General features: G+C 45.0%; 1 protein-coding gene across 1 annotated transcript in view; it reads right to left on the minus strand.

The window, feature by feature from the left end:
• The window catches only part of WDR72 (WD repeat domain 72), a 203,930-nt gene extending 196,114 nt beyond the window's left edge, over positions 1-7,816 (minus strand). Inside the window, exons 1-6 of the mRNA XM_038750044.1 lie at positions 7,811-7,816; positions 6,943-7,049; positions 4,411-4,489; positions 2,344-2,518; positions 1,730-1,806; positions 256-375 (exon numbers count right to left, since the gene is read on the minus strand). Coding sequence (XP_038605972.1) covers positions 256-375; positions 1,730-1,806; positions 2,344-2,518; positions 4,411-4,489; positions 6,943-7,049; positions 7,811-7,816 — 564 coding nt within the window. The remainder of the gene's footprint in view (positions 1-255; positions 376-1,729; positions 1,807-2,343; positions 2,519-4,410; positions 4,490-6,942; positions 7,050-7,810) is intronic.
• Between the last annotated feature and the right edge of the window lie 8,143 nt (positions 7,817-15,959).

Genomic DNA, 15,959 nt, shown 5'->3' on the forward strand with positions numbered 1-15,959 from the left:
CCATCAGGAAACTGGGGCACCCCCGGCGACAGAGTAGGAGATGTGAGTCTTGAGATCCCTCTCCCTTCCAGCCCTGCAGGTGGGAGTGTGGGAAAAAAGCCCTGTGGGGGAGAATAGGGCCATTTTCAATGTGATTATTGGGAGATGCCCCGGCTCAATTCAGCAGAGGGAACCAACTGCAGTCTGCCTCCCAAACTCCCTCACCTGAGAAGGGGATTCAAGGCCCTAAGACAAATGACTGTGCTCACGTTCTACCTTCCAGCAGCTGGAAAACACAACCAGGAGGAGCCTCTCCGTGTAGGGGCAGAATCGTATTGCCCGGCAGTTGAGCGAGTCCAGAAATTTAGATTCTTTTTCGTACACGTCCTGCTTCTCCTTTGATGGGGAAAAGAGAGCACTTGAGAACTGGTCCAGGATGTCTTAGGCTACCCTGCTAGACTGTAAACTCCTGGAGGCAGGAGATGTGGATCTTGCCTCTCTTGGAATCTCCCAAGGGCTTAGAAGAGTGCTCTGGACTCAGTAGTGCCGAGTCAAAGAATGCCAAATGACCAACTGAGCATCTTACAACAGGGACAGCCCAGTAAACCCAGTATAGAAGCCACAAAACTCCCTTGACATTGGGGTGAAGGGGACAGGGCCAGTGGGCTTTCAGAAGTAGAAGCACTGTCCATCTCACCCACTCTTACATTCTCGGTTCTCGGTTGTTTGGTTTTTTAATCCAACACCTGCTCTATAATTATATTTCCCCAAAGCCCTTTCATATCATTTACCTCGCCTGGTCCTCACAACATCCCTGTGAGGCAGGGGAGGCAGATATCATTTTACGGATGAGGAGACTGAGGCCCAGAGAGGGTAAGTGACAGCAGACCAGCAGCAGAGCCAGGATTACAACCCAGGTCTCCAGATTCCCAGGCCCATGCTCTTTCCACCAGGCAGTGCTGCCTCATTATGTGGTACATTTCACGCCAACAAACAGGGCAGAGTCAGGGTGGGAGTGATTCTGGACTGGAGGGCCCCTTGTGCTGTGAGGTGGGAGTAAATCCCAGTTAGCTGGGAATCCTCAGCTGGAATGCAGTGTGATCTTCAGAAGCCGCTTCCAGCCTTCACGTACAAGGACCCCAGGGTCCGACGCTGGACCATGTCCCAACGGGGTAGATACACAGCAGATGACCCAGAAAAGTCAACTACAAACACCCATCCACCACTCAGCTCTCAGCGAACCACTGCTCCTTGGACTTGGGGAGACCAGCACCCTATAAACTCCAGCGATAGCTCCAGGGCCAGGTGGGAGGGAGACAAGGAGAAAGCCTCATGCTTTATAGGTCCCGGATGTTTCTTGGCATTCCTTTCCAGTCCCCAAGCTACTCTTCGGGTTTGCACCCTGATTACGCACTCCCCATCCTGCCCTATTTCCATCTCGCCACTCTCAGAGTGGGGTCATCGAGAGCCAGACCCCAGTCCCACCCTTAACCCATCCCATCCTTCCTCTCTTTCAATGCCTGCTCTAATCTCTGATCCTTCTCTCTCCCCTGGTCTCTTCCAATCTTCTCCCCAGCATCTCTCCCTTTCTCTCTCAGATCTCACTTCTTAATCACCCCCCGAACCATCTCCTCTGGTACCTAAAAGAATATGAAAGAGAGTTAACAGATGGATGCAAAAACATATTACCATTTCCACATGGCATCCCCACCTCAGTCCTACACCAGGCAATATCACCCCCACTACTAACCTGGATGCTATTGATGGATGAAGACAGGTTCCACACTTTGAGGCTGCCAGTTACCGACACCACCAGAAGTGAGTCCTCTGTAAGAGGCCAGAGAGGAGGAGAAACTGAACTATTAGAGAGTCACAGCTAGGAACCTTTTAAGCTCTCAGGTCAGACTTAGTCGGAGCACAGCATTTTCAGTTCGAACATATTTACCTTTCTAAAATGAAAAATTTAAAAAGACAGATGCTTTGAACAATGCCGTTCAAAGCAAATTTCAAGTTTCTCATTTGTAAATACAGCCTTCATAATGCAGAAAATGGCTTGTAATGACATCTGCAGTGGCAGAATAATGCTTCCCTAGAGTAAATGTCTCATGGGTGATTTAAGGAGAGGGGGACTTCTGCTTCAGCCTCATCATGAATATCCCAGAAGACGAACTCTCTGCAGGCAGAGAATCAGAGTCATAAAGGAAAATAGTCAGAGAGAAAAAAGGAGTCCGAAAGAAAAAGAAGTCACTATATTCATAGGCACCATTTTTTTTAGCATTCAGATGCTTGAGATGCTATTTGAACAATGATTATCTATCCCTCCTGTCCAGGGCAGACTTGTCCTGCATGTCTTCTGGCACATACCTTGAATCCTCGTGGAGTGAACAGTGCACATGCAGTTGATCCAGTCGGAAGACTGTGATGATACGAAAGTGTGAAGGACCTCCAGGGTCTTGGCATCAATGACCAGGATATCCTGATACTCCCCACAGCACAGAAGCCAGCCATCTCCCGTCATCCGGAATGAGCAATGGTAATACTATCCAAGTGGAATGTGATAACAGATTGTTAGCAGTCCCTATGCCCAAAATACCAACAGGTTGTGCTTGCCAAAATCACCCATTTTTATTTTCTTTACAAAGGTCACCTTAATAAGGGCCAAATAGCGAATGGAAGGTATTTTTCTGCCCAAAGACCAGAATTTATTCATAAATACGAGGCTAGACACATGATCTTTGGATTGGAGAATCAAAGATAGTCAGACCTGGAAGGGCTCTGTCATCTCATACAGCTCTCTTCCTCCTTTCTGGTGAATGACTAACTAGGGCAAGCTATCTGTTCTTTCCTTTAGGATCCCATAAGTGCTCGTTCCATGAATGAAAAACCAATAGTGATCTCAATTCAGTAAGCTCTGCCAGAGCAGGTGGTTTCACAAAGTGATTTGGCTTTACCATAAAGGCAGAATCAGGGAAAGTTTATCTGTCAATGCATACCTGCATTGCTATGTCAGAAGAAAAGGTTGTGCACAATCATGATGCATCAGGTATGGGATGAGTGTCACAATGCAAGCCTTCCATCATGGAGGAATATGTCAGAAGGCTACACCTGCATTAGCGGAGAACTAGTGTATTCCCTTTTTAAAAGAGATTTGTCCCCACACCATTAAAATGGTAATAATGGTGGGGAAATCATAGCAGTGTTCCCTTTGGCAATTAACCTTTGAAAATTGGTTCTATCCATGACCATGGACTGCATGATAGCATCATCACCACCCAAAGGGCAGGGACTCTCTCAGTGTCTGGAAATAATATCAGAAAAGCAGAGTGTGTGGCACCCAGATACCTCTGTAGGCCAACCAAAGACAAGGACCAGATATAATCAGTCTATCTGCTAAAACACCACCCTTGCTGAATCTCAGGGCCACAGACTCATTCTTGAAGGAGAGGCTCTCCACCAGTTTCTCTCTTTTCACAGAGACAAGATTGTTCACAAATTAAATTTCCAACGTTCAAGCCAGGGAGGCAGCATGGTCTAGTTGAAAGAGTCGGGGGCTGAGGGTAAAAAGATCCACATTCTAGTCCCAGCTCCATTACTGATTGGCTGTAGGACCTTGGACAAGTCATTTAACTTTGATGTGTCTCCACTTCCCCATAGCTGATGGTGAAATTCACTGTGGCTGAAGAGGCCAAAAAGGATCCACAGTCCCAGCCGCACTGGATACACAAAGAGGTGGTCCTTTATGGCACTGTCATACTTAATGTTCGCACTGCTTAACACTGTTTTCTCTTTTGCCACCTTGCCTCTCTTTCCAGGTGAAGCTATTGCTCAAAGAGTGGCATTCCCTTCTCAATAGCAATGCGCCATCTGCAAAATGGGGATAAGATACCTGCTCATCCTAACCCTTAGACTTCCTCTTAGCCCCATGTGAGAGAGCGACTGCGCCTGATCTGACTATCTCATATCTAACTTAAGGCTCAGCATAGTGTTTGGCACATTGAAAGCAGCATAATTAAGTTTTACAGATGGAAATCACACAGAGAATCCATCTTTGCTAGCAGGCAGTCCTAAGGCCAAACTAATGATATCAGAATGTCATCCGAGCTCTGAATGTTCTTTGTGTAGTCACAAAGAGAGATGATTTTCAAGTCTGGGGGCCAAGGTCTCTGTAAGAACCAGCCTGTGGAAATTACCAGCAATTCCTATCTTAGCAGTTTTTTGATTGCCTTTTCAAGTGGATTAAAACTATAACAAAGCAACTAAACAGTCTTCTGCCAGTGTCTTCCCTATCTTTTCAGGGCAAATAAGCATCATGAAAGAACCATTTTTAAATCTTCCTAGTGAATTTTCCTAAATTGCCAGAGACCCAAGGCTCCCAAATGAACCTGTTGGTGTTGGTCGCCATGGCAGGTCTGAGGAAGCGGTCAGACTTACACAGATGGCAGTGTGCCTGTAGGGAAGCTGGACACTCTCGATGCACTGGCCACTGGCCACGTTCCAGATGCACATCTCCCTGAGGGGCAGAACTTTGTGTTATTTTCTGCTATTTCCACTTCAATCAGCTGGAATAATGTGCCTCCCCACCCAGCCGGTCAGTCAAATTTATTGAGGGCTGTGTTCAGAGCACTGTACTAAGAGCTTGGGAGAGTACCATATAACAATAAACAAACGCATTCCCGGCCCATAATGAGCTTACAGTCTTTAAGGGGAGACTGGCATTAATATAAATAAATTACAGATACGTGCATAAGTGCTGTGGGGCTGGGAGGGAGGGAAGACCAAGGGGAGCAAGTCAGAGTGACGCAGAAGGGAATAGGAGAAAAGGAAAGGAGGGCTTAGTCAGGGAAGGCCTCTTGGAGGAGATGTACCTACAATAAGACTTTGAAGGTGGCGAGAATAATTGTCTGTTCTCCCTTAGAGCTGTGCTGCTCTGCACTGCAGCCTGATCATTAAAGAGCCTTTTGGTTTCAGGTTACTGAGCAAAAAAACGACTGCAGTCGTTAGCTGGGGATGCAAAGTCGCATATATTTCTTTCTGTTTTGTCATTAATAATAATAATTCTGGTATTTGTTAAACGCTTACTCATGCACTGTACTAAGCATGAGAAGCAGCGTGGCTCAGGGGAAAGAGCCTGGGCTTGGGAGCCAAAGGTCATGGGTTCAAATCCCGGCTCCGTCGCTTGTCAGCTGTGTGACTTTGGGCATGTCACTTCACTTCTCTGTGCCTCAGTTACCTCATCTGTAAAAGGGGGATGAAGACTGTGAGCCCCGCGTGGGACAACCTGATCACCTTGTATCCTTCCCAGCACTCAGAACAGTGCTTTGCACATAGTAAGTACTTAACAAATGCCATCATCATCATCATCACTGGGGTGGATACAACCGTATGGGGTTGGACGCAGTCCTTGTCCCACTTGGAGCTCACAATGTCGACTCCCATTCTATAGATGAGGTAACTGAGGTACAGAGAAGTGAAGTGACTTGCCCAAGGTCACACAGCAGACAAGTGGCAGAGTCAGGATTAGAACCCATGACCTTCTGACTCCCAGGCCCGTGCTCTAACCACTACATCATGCTGCGTCTGCTACCCGGCTGCCAACCTCACTTAAAGGCCAAGCAACAAATTGCGGGGATACTGTCACTGAAGCTCTTCAGAATAACCTTAGAATGGGCAATCCCTGGAACTTCATCCCCTTGAAAATGATTCGTTTCACTGAATTTAAACTGCACATTGTAAAGAGTATAATGGACCAGAAGCCGTCCCTGCGCATGTTAAGAATAAACAGTGCCATCATGAGGCTGTCCAGGAGACTCTCATAAATACAGCTCAACCTTTGAATGTCTGCTGAGCTGAGAATACTCAGGAAGCCATCCACTCACACCTTTCCGAGTAAATCTGGCTGGGAATTCTCAGAGAAAAGAGGCAAATAGCTTGCATTCCATTTCTGCAGGCTGCATGACCACAAGATAACTTAAACTGTGGCCTGGGGCTACAAGACGAGAACCAGCGTGGCCTAATAGAAAGAGCCTCGGCCTGAGAGTCTGGGGACCTGAGTTCTAATTCCTGCTCCGCCATCTGCGGGCAAATCACTTCTCTAAGACTCAGTTTCCTCATCTGAGTCAGAGAAGCAGCGTGGCTCAGTGGAAAGAGCACAAGCTTGGGAGTCATGGGTCATGGGTTCTAATCCCGGCTCCCCATGTCTGCTGTGTGACCTTGGGCAAGTCACTTAACTTCTCTGAGCCTCAGTTACCTCATCTGTAAAATGGGGATTAAGACTGTGAGCCCCACGTGGAACAACGTGATCACCTTGTATCCCCTCAGCACTTAGAACAGTGCTTTGCACATGGTAAGTGCTTAACAAATGCCATCATTATTATTATTAAAATGAGGATTCAATATCTGTTCTCCCTCTCCTTTAGAGGATAGGGACTGTGCCCAAATTATCTTGTACCTACCCCAGTGCTTAGTTACATTCTCGTCACATAGTAGGTGCTAAGACTCCAAAATTATTACTGTTATTATTATTGCCCAGCAAGGTTTCTTGAAACCTTAGTGTGATCTTACCCAATGACCCTGGCATTCTTTCATGTATGCCTAGATGAGATGTCCATAGAAGAAAAAGGAGCTTACACTCTAATGGGGTGGGAGGGACAAATATAAAAATATGGGATGATTATGGATATCTAAAGGGAAAGTTAAGGACCCTGTAGGGCTTTAAAACAGCCTTTAGATAGTGCACAGATCCATGAAGGATTTTGTGGACAAAAAGTTAAAAAATATTATCTGGCCAATTCCAAACCACAGGATTGATGTCCAGTAAGACAATATCACATGGTTCCTCCGGGCATCTTTGAATACTGTAGTTGGAAACAGGATCTTGGGCTGGATGGACCCTGGATCTGACACAATAATGGTGTGGCTTATGGTTGTACAAGTCATTACAAAAGAAAGTAAAGAGTCACTTACCCATTTTCAGCAGCACTAACTACATACGGCTGTTTCTCAAAGACTCGGGCCTTTGCCACACACGTTATTGAGGCCGAATGACCAAACAAGAGCTCTTTGGCTGAGATCTAGAAAGAACAATAGCAAATTCATTGAATAGGTATGGAAAGATGACACTACATTTAGTGTTCCTTGATTGCTGTTCCTTTAGTTTGCTCCCCTAGACCTACTCCTGAGCAGGTCTACACCCTGAACTGCATCAATGTCAGAATCAACTATGGTGACTGAGTGCCAACTTTGGGCGGAGATCATAGTTCTAGTCCCTCAGGTGCATACAGAAGAGGTACAAGATGTCTGGTTTGGTGTTCTACACACTGTACATGTTCAATAAATATTGGTACCTGGAGGAAGAATGAGAAAACAGGTGTAATAGCCACAAGTGAATAAATAACAAATACCCATATACATGAGTATTGAGATGGTTTCTGAGGGTCCATAAAACCAAGAAGTTTGGGGGATTAATCAGGAAAGGTCTCCTAGAGGAGGACAACTTTTATGAAGACTTTGATAATAATTGTGGTATTTATTAAGTGCTTACTATGTGTTAAACACTGTGCTCTGGAGAAGATAAAAGATAGGTCCCACATGGGGCTCACATTCTAAGTAGGAGGAATAACACATATTGAATCTCCATTTTTCAGATGAGGGAACTGAAGCACAGAAAAGGTCACCCAGTAGTAAATGACAGAGCTAGGTTTAGAACCCAGGTCCTCTGACTCCCAAACCCATGCTCTTTACACCATGCCACGGCATGCTGCTTCCCACACTGCCTGATAAGAAGAAGGGCCATAGCTTTGCAAAACTGAGGACAGTATTAGCTATCTCCTACCACCATTCAGGTAATTTTTGGGTGCTCTATTGAATAAATCAGAATGTTGGTATGGTTGGACACAGGAATGAATCCCAGTCTGGCTACTTGTCTGTGCCTCAGTTACCTCCTCTATAAAATGGGGATTAAGATTGTGAGTCTCACATGGGAGATAGACTGAGTACAACCTGACAACCTTGTATCTACCAGTGGTTGCCCATCCACATCCACAACAAACGAAAACTCCTCACCATTGGCTTTAAAGCATTCCATCACCTTGCCCCCTCCTACTTCACCTCACTACTCTCGTACTACAGCCCAGCCATCAAACTTCGCTCATCTAATGCTAATCTTCTCACTGTGCCTCAATCTCTTCTATCTCGCCACTGATCCCTCGCCCACATCCTGCCTCTGGACTGGAATGCCCTCCCTCCTCAAATTGGAGACAATTACACTCCCCCACTTCAAAGCCTTTTTGAAGGCACATCTCCTTCAAGAAGCCTTCCCTGACTAAACCCCCCTTTCCTCTTCTCCCACTCCCTTCTGCATCACCCTGACTTTCTCCCTTTGTTCATGACCCCCAGCCCCATAGTAATTATGTACATATCTGTAATTTATTTATTTGTATTAATGTCTGTCTCCCCGACTGTAAGCTCGTTGTGGGCAGGGAGTGTGTCTATTTATTGTTGCATTGTAGCCTTCCAAGTGTCTAGTACAGTGCTTTACACACAGTAAGCACTGAATAAATACAATTGAATGAATCTATCTCAGCACTTAGTACAGTGCTTGGCACATAGCAAGCACTTAAAAATGTTATTTAAAAGAACCTCCTCCCCCCTTCACATAAAGTAGGCCCCCACCTCTCTCCCCATCTTCAAAAGCCCTCCCCAAATCACATTTCCTCCAGGAGGCCATCCCTGATTAATCTCTCCCCTCCCCACCCCCAGCTGCTACTTCAGCATTTGAGTGCTAAGTACTTGGTCTCCCCACCAGTAGATTGTAAGGTCCTTGAGAGGAGGGATAGTGCCTACTAACTCTATTGTCTTCTACCAAATGCTTAGGACAGTGTTCTGCAGAAAGGAAGTGCTCAACAAATACTACGGATTGATTGGTGAGGGCATCAGAAGTTCAGAACACTAGCCAGAGCATGTCTAGTGTTCTGAGAAGCACACTTCTAGTGTTCTGAGAAGCACAGTGAGAAGCAGCATGGGTCAGTGGAAAGAGCACAGGCTTTGGAGTCAAAGGTCAGGGGTTCAAATCCTGGCTCCACCAATTGTCAGCCATGTGACTTTGCGCAAGTCACTTAACATCTCTGTGCCTCAGTTGCCTCATCTGTGAAATGGGGATGAAGACTGTGAGCCCCCCGTGGGGCAACCTGATCACCTTGTAACCTCCCCAGGGCTTAGAACAGTGCATTGCACATAGTAAGTGCTTAATAAATGCAATCATTATTATTATTATTATTATTGTTATTATTATTATGTCCACTACTGGAAGTAGTGAAATCTCCCTTCTCTGCTATTTAGAAAGTGTACCTGCCTCTACAGATTTCAGGAATTCACATAAAAGCAGTGTCACCCTGGACTTTTGACTTCTATATGGCTCTTTATTCACTTGGTAATAGAACAGCTCCAGGAGGTGAGATGTTAATTAATGACACTATAAAACAGAGTTACAATTAATTGTTCATTCAAGTTTTAAAGTGACAAACTTTAAAGGCTCATCTCCCCTTTGATTTCTAAAAGGTTCCTTAATGAGGGCAGTATACTTTAAGCACATCATTTGTTTAGGTGTTCAAATTGGGTTTTGAGTCCACAGGAGTTGAGGAAATACCTATCCCTATATGTTAAATGTTTATGACTTGGGACTGAGGTAATTGATAGTGAATCGATGGGCTGAAACCTAGGTGAGGTCAGGTTTTGAAAGGGGATAGTGACAATAGTAAATTGGATTTAGAGCTCAGCCAAGTGGGTTGTAAAAAATCACAGATAGGGCCAAGCTTAAAGAATAGAAAAAAGGCCCAGAAGAGAGCAACACCTAGACAATTAAGTTATTATTAATTTAGCTAATAGTGAGGGTACCTTTTATTTAGATGAATGAGACATAATTTCTCAGAATTAAGGTTACCCTGCTATAGTTTGGATATTTGAGTGAATAACTCAGGAGCTAAACTAATGAAAAACGCAGGCTAGTCTAACCAACCAGATCTCTATATAGTTTAGTGCCAATCTGGGAGGGAAAGAGCACCATTGTTCAAAACACAGTGATGATCCAGCTTGAGAGCTACTTCTACTCAAATTTAAAGGAAAATTCATTTTTCAAATACCAGTCAGTTCTGGCAGTCACATTAAAGGGGAAAAAAACCACATTCTAGTAACCACTGGTTTAATGGAAATGAATGATTCAAATAGGGAGGTGCTTGAAAATAGTTTTTACTGTAAAAATCCTACAGTCTCTATAAGGCCACCATTAGGAGAATGATTCACACCTTTGCCACCTTTGTTATTTTACTGTATTGCCTACCAAAAATTTGCAAAACCACAAGCTACCATACAGTTTAGCAGAACAAAGAGGTGACAGGCCGGGAACGAGACTGAGAGTATTACACTGGTTTATTTAGGTTACCTTGTGTATCAGATAATGAGCAGAACAGACCCTTATTGTGGGAAGACTGTTCCCTCTATCTTCTATCATGTTATAGACAAGCCACATTAAAATCAAACTGACTGTATCTTGCTGCTTGAAGATGCAAGCTGCTAAACATGGCTCTTTAAGTCTGGCCCCAGAGCAGGACTCAACAGGCCCTTCATCCAAGTTGAACATGGGGGGAAAAAGTGCCTTCAGAAACTACTCTTTATTGAAGATTAAAACTCTATGGGAGCTCTAAATAGCTGCCAGCCATTGGATGGAACTGGGCGACTTAATAAGAATTCACCCTCACTACTTCTCATGGCCTAAATGTTACCTTTCTCATAGGGCAGTTGTCATCTACCAAGCCCACTCCTCTCACCCCTCTCTTAGACTAGGTGTTGCCTTCCTCATGGGGCAATTAACATTTACTCAGGGGGTTTTCACCCCCTGAGCAAGGGGGCACTTCCTCTCCTTTCCCCCTCCAGTCCCCGACATTCCCCTCCAGATGTGAATACCTACAGTTCCATGTTATTGATATCTCTTCTTCTCTTAGATAGCAGCTCTATCTGATAGCTACTCACCTTTAATTCAGAAGAAAGATTCCAAAGGCATATTTGACCTTCTTGACTCCCCGTGACAATGGTGTGCTGATCATCTGTGATCATTATAGCCGTGATGCTGTGAGATGGAGCCCTGCTGCCCCACAAGGCCACAACCTGCAATGAGGTCTTCATAGCAGGCAAATTCTGGAAATACAAAGGGGAAAGTGGAAAGTTCATCCTGCAGGTACACTTCAATAGAGCAATGAGTTGATAGAGTAGCGACTTGATGCAGGGCATTATACTAAGTACTTTGGGAGTGTACTGTTTACTGTTACAGTAAAACACATTATCCCTGCCATCAAAGAGCTATAAATCCAGTGGGAAAGCAGTGTGACTATTCATCTAGCTTGCTGCCAGACAGTCTGTTTTTCAACTGGTCTGCCCTCAGCACTGGGGCACAGTTATGTCACTGGATACCTCTGAGTAAGTTAAAGCCCTCAATAAACTTGTACCATCCTTGTACCATCCCCAGTGCTTAGAACAGTGCTTGCACATAGTAAGCACTTAATAAATGCCATTATTATTATTATTATTACCTCAACACATCACTCTCCTACTACAACCCAGCACGCCCACTTCGCTCCTCTAATGCCAACCTTCTCGTTGTATTTCGATTTCATCTGTCTCTCCATTCATTCATTCAATCATATTTACTGAGCCTTTACTGTGCACAGAGCACCATATTAAGCACTTGGGTAGTACAAATAGGCAACACCGATGTCTCACCCACATCCTGCCTCTGGCCTGGAATACCCTCCCTCATATCTGACAATTACTCTCCCCACCTTCAAAGTCTTACTGAAGGCACATCTCCTCCAAGAGGCCTGCCCTGACTAAGCTCTCCTTCCCTCTTTTTCCACTCCCTTCTGAGCTGTCTTGACTTGATTTCTTTATTCATCTCCCCTCCCAGCTCCACAGCACTTATGCACCTATCTATAATTTTATTTATTTATATTTAATGTCTGTCTTGCCCCTTTAGACTGTAAGCTCATTGTGAGCAGGGAATGTGTCTTTTATATTGTTATATTGTACGCTTGCCAGCACGTAGTACAGTGTTCTGCATACAGGAAGAGCTCAATAAATACAGCTGAAAGACTGACTAACTTAATTTAAGGGTCAAGCCTCTCGCCACCTTAGATCCTGCTACCAAGTCGTGTGACTCAGAAGTGGTACCTGGGTTCACAGGGACCTGGTGGGGGGGAGTCAAGAGTTCTGGAGCCAAAGGGAGATATTGTGGAATACCCCCAGGATAACACACCAGGTTTTGGTGGCTGTGGATGGTCTCTTGGAAAATGGTGAGTGTGATGATTCAAGCATTTAGTACAGTGCTCTGCATATAGTAAGCACTCAATAAATAAGATTGAATGAATTAATGATGACATGACATAACATTACTCCTTGTGGCTGGCTCGATGTGAGAAGTATCGCTTGTGCCTGGATGCCCAAAGTCCGTGAGGGCCATCAGTAACCATCTGAGTCCAGAGCCTTTGTTCAAGAGGGCCTCATTTCCTACATCTCAGCTGTGCCTCCAAACACAAGCCTGTACTCGTCCAAGACGCTCCATACTCGGCCAGTCCCTTGCCAAGTCTCACCTTGGATAGACGATTTTCCTTCTTCACTCTTAGGGTAGAAATCTGTGGGTCTCTTAATCTCTCCTTTGGAAATGCCCTTTGATCTGGGGGACATAGTGTTTTCAACCAAACACCAATGAGAAGTCCCTTCCCTGCCCAGCTGGTCACCTGTACAAAGGATGAAGTGATCTTGCCATCTGACTGACCTCTAGATGGCGATCTCTCTTTGCATTTCCTGGGAAGTTCATTCATTCAATCACTCAATCGTATTTATTGAGCGCTTACTGAGTGCAGAGCACTGTACTAAGCGCTTGGGAAGTACAAGTTGGCAACATATAGAGACGGTCCCTACTCAACAATGGGCTCACAGTCTAGAAAGGGGAGACAGAAAACAAAACAAAACATGTAGACAAGTGTCAAAATCGTCAGAGCAAATAGAATTAAAGCTATATGCACAACATTAACAAAATAAATAGAATAGTAAATATGTACAAGTAAAATAAATAGAGTAATAAATCTGTACAAATATATATACATGTGCTGTGAAGGAGGTAGGGTGGGGGTTGGGAGGAGGAGAGGAAAAAGAGGGCTCAGTCTGGGAAGGCCTCCTGGAGGAGGTGAGCTCTCAGTAGGGCTTTGAAGGGAGGAAGAGAGCTAGCTTGGCGGATGTGTGGAGGGAGGGCATTCCAGGCCAGGGGGAGGACGTGGGTCGGGGGTCGACGGCGGGACAGGCGAGAATGAGGTACAGTGAGGAGTTTAGCGGCAGAGGAGTGGAGGGTGCAGGCTGGGCTGGAGAAGGAGAGAAGGGAGGTGAGGTAGGAGGGAGGGAGGAGATGGAGAGCCTTGAAGCCGAGAGTGAGGAGTTTTTGCTTGATTCATAGGTTGACAGGCAGCCACTGGAGACTTTTGAGGAGGGGAATAACATGCCCAGAGCATTTCTGCACAAAGATGATCCAGGCAGCAGAGTGAGTATAGCAACTCCTGTTGGTGGTGAATATCTTCAAATGCAAGGCAGAGGGGAACAGGGTAAAAGGCACTCCAGAAAGCCGGACCCCAAAAAGCAGGGGTCGTCACATGGCCACCATTTGGTGGCAATTGGCCTGAACCCGGAGCAGCTTTCTGGGCTACTCTGACCCTCCCAACTGCTCCAGAGCCTCTGCCTTCCCCTTCAGGGCACCCAGCATGGGATCTGGCATGGCCTTTTTATGGTATTTGTTAAGCACTTACTATGTGCCAGGCACTGTTCTAAGTACTGGGGTAGACACAAGCTAAACAGGTTGGACACAATACCTATCCCACATGGGACTCACAGTCTTAATCTCCATTTTACAGCTGAGGTAACTGAGGCACAGAGGAGTAAACTGCCTGGCCCTAGGTCACCTAACATAGACGTTATGGCACCGGGAGTAGAATCCAGGTCCTTCTGACTCCCAGGCTCTTTCTATGAGTCCATGCTGCTTCTCTAGGCCACACTGCACTCAGCCACAGTTGGGGGCTCAATGCTAAAAATAAAAAAGACGGCCAGAAAAACATCCGCATCTGAACCAGTCAGGGGACAATATAACTGAAAACTGGACTGGTCAGTATGATACAGTACCCCTGCCACTCTAGACATGAACCTTACACTTGAGTCATATAACACTTTAGGTACACAGAGGTCCTTGCTCACAGATTTTGAACCATTTTATTTGAAAAGGACTGTTCCCCCACACAAGGCTGGGGTGAGGAGACCTGTCTCCCCTCACTCTCCCAGAGCCTTCAGACGGGTGCCGGGAGGGTGATAGGAGCCCTACTCCATCACCCTGCCATGATCTCTCCTTTCCCACTCTCCCCTCCAGTCACACAGATGGGGCAGCTCTCACTAAACAAGTAGCCTAGTAACCACTTCTTCATCTTTAACAATGGACCCACCTTAACTGGTTTTGGAAACACAAACCCAGCTTTTCAGATGACCATATTTTAATGTTAAATACAAATCAAAGGTGCATGGAAGTTGTGGACTTGGCACTGTCAAATACTTAAAAGAAATCAGAGCAGGCTTTACCTTAGAAGGAAGTGAATACCTTCCTCTCTTTTCATTGCTCTATTTTCTTTCCATTTCTGGATTTTCTGGAAGTCTGTATTTGTGGTGCGAGAGGGGATTCCTGTGTTCCTAGCTTTGGAACAAGGAGGCCTGAAAAGAAGTGTGGGTGGGGAGGGAAGGGGAGGTCAAAGGTCAAGGCTGTCCTTAGCAAATGTCAACAGTGTCATAGGTATAATGGAATTGTAAGTTGAATAGGATTTCTACAGTTCAATCGTTTTTCAAAGCATTCTCACAGCTGAGACATAAATGTGAGTAGGAGAGAAAATATACCAAACACACAAAGCATAAGGAGAGAAATGGCCCCAGTTTACAGGTGAAATAAGAGGCCCAGAAAAGTTATGTGACTCACCCACAGTCATCATCATCATCATCATCAATCATATTTATTGAGCGCTTACTGTGTGCAGAGCACTGTACTAAGCGCTTGGGAAGTACAAGTTGGCAACATATGGAGACAGTCCCTACCCAACAGTGGGCTCACAGTCTAAAAGGGGGAGACAGAGAACAAAACCAAACATACTAACAAAATAAAATAAATAGAATAGATATGTACACGTAAAATAAATAAATAAATAAATAAACACAGCCAGCTAGTGACAGAGCTGGGACTTCAGGGACTAACAATTCTAAGCTCTTTCTCATAGGCCAGGTGCCTGGCTCCGGAATCCCCAGGGTTCAGGAATCATCACCTTTGTGGATAGGCCCCAACTACTTAATTTTAAAATAACACCCTAGGCCAAAAAGAGAACTTCCTCTCAATCACTGGGGACCGGAATGACCCCTTTTATGTAACTTTAGTGAAGAACTGCTAAATTTTTGCCTCTATACTAAAATTAGACCATTGTGGTTTGGGAAATCATTCCTCAGGTTGCCACTGCTATTTGCTGGGGAGAGAGGACCCAGACATCTTTTATAGGCCCCAGGATAATAGTGGCCATTACTTCTCATCATTTCTTTTAAAAAACTTCAAATTTATGGTGTCACCCAGACAATAAATAATGTTGCTGAGAATCATTGAGGGAATTGGAATCTTGACAGGTTAATTACATGGGCTAGAAATGAGGATATCAACTTTGCCATTAGGAAAACACAGCAAGTTAACAAGACTGTTGTCTCTTGTGAGGTCAAGTCCAATACCTCTTAAAAATATGTTCAGGTTGGCATTTCACTTCACTATTTGTAAAAAGAGAAAATTGCTGAACAAGGGAGTGATGAATACTTTTCATAAAGTTGCTGACAGAAGTCTCCCACAGCAAGATACCTTACCATCTGGGCAAGTCACT

This window comes from Tachyglossus aculeatus, chromosome 8 (assembly GCF_015852505.1).
Source record: "Tachyglossus aculeatus isolate mTacAcu1 chromosome 8, mTacAcu1.pri, whole genome shotgun sequence".
Taxonomy (NCBI): Eukaryota; Metazoa; Chordata; class Mammalia; order Monotremata; family Tachyglossidae; genus Tachyglossus; species Tachyglossus aculeatus.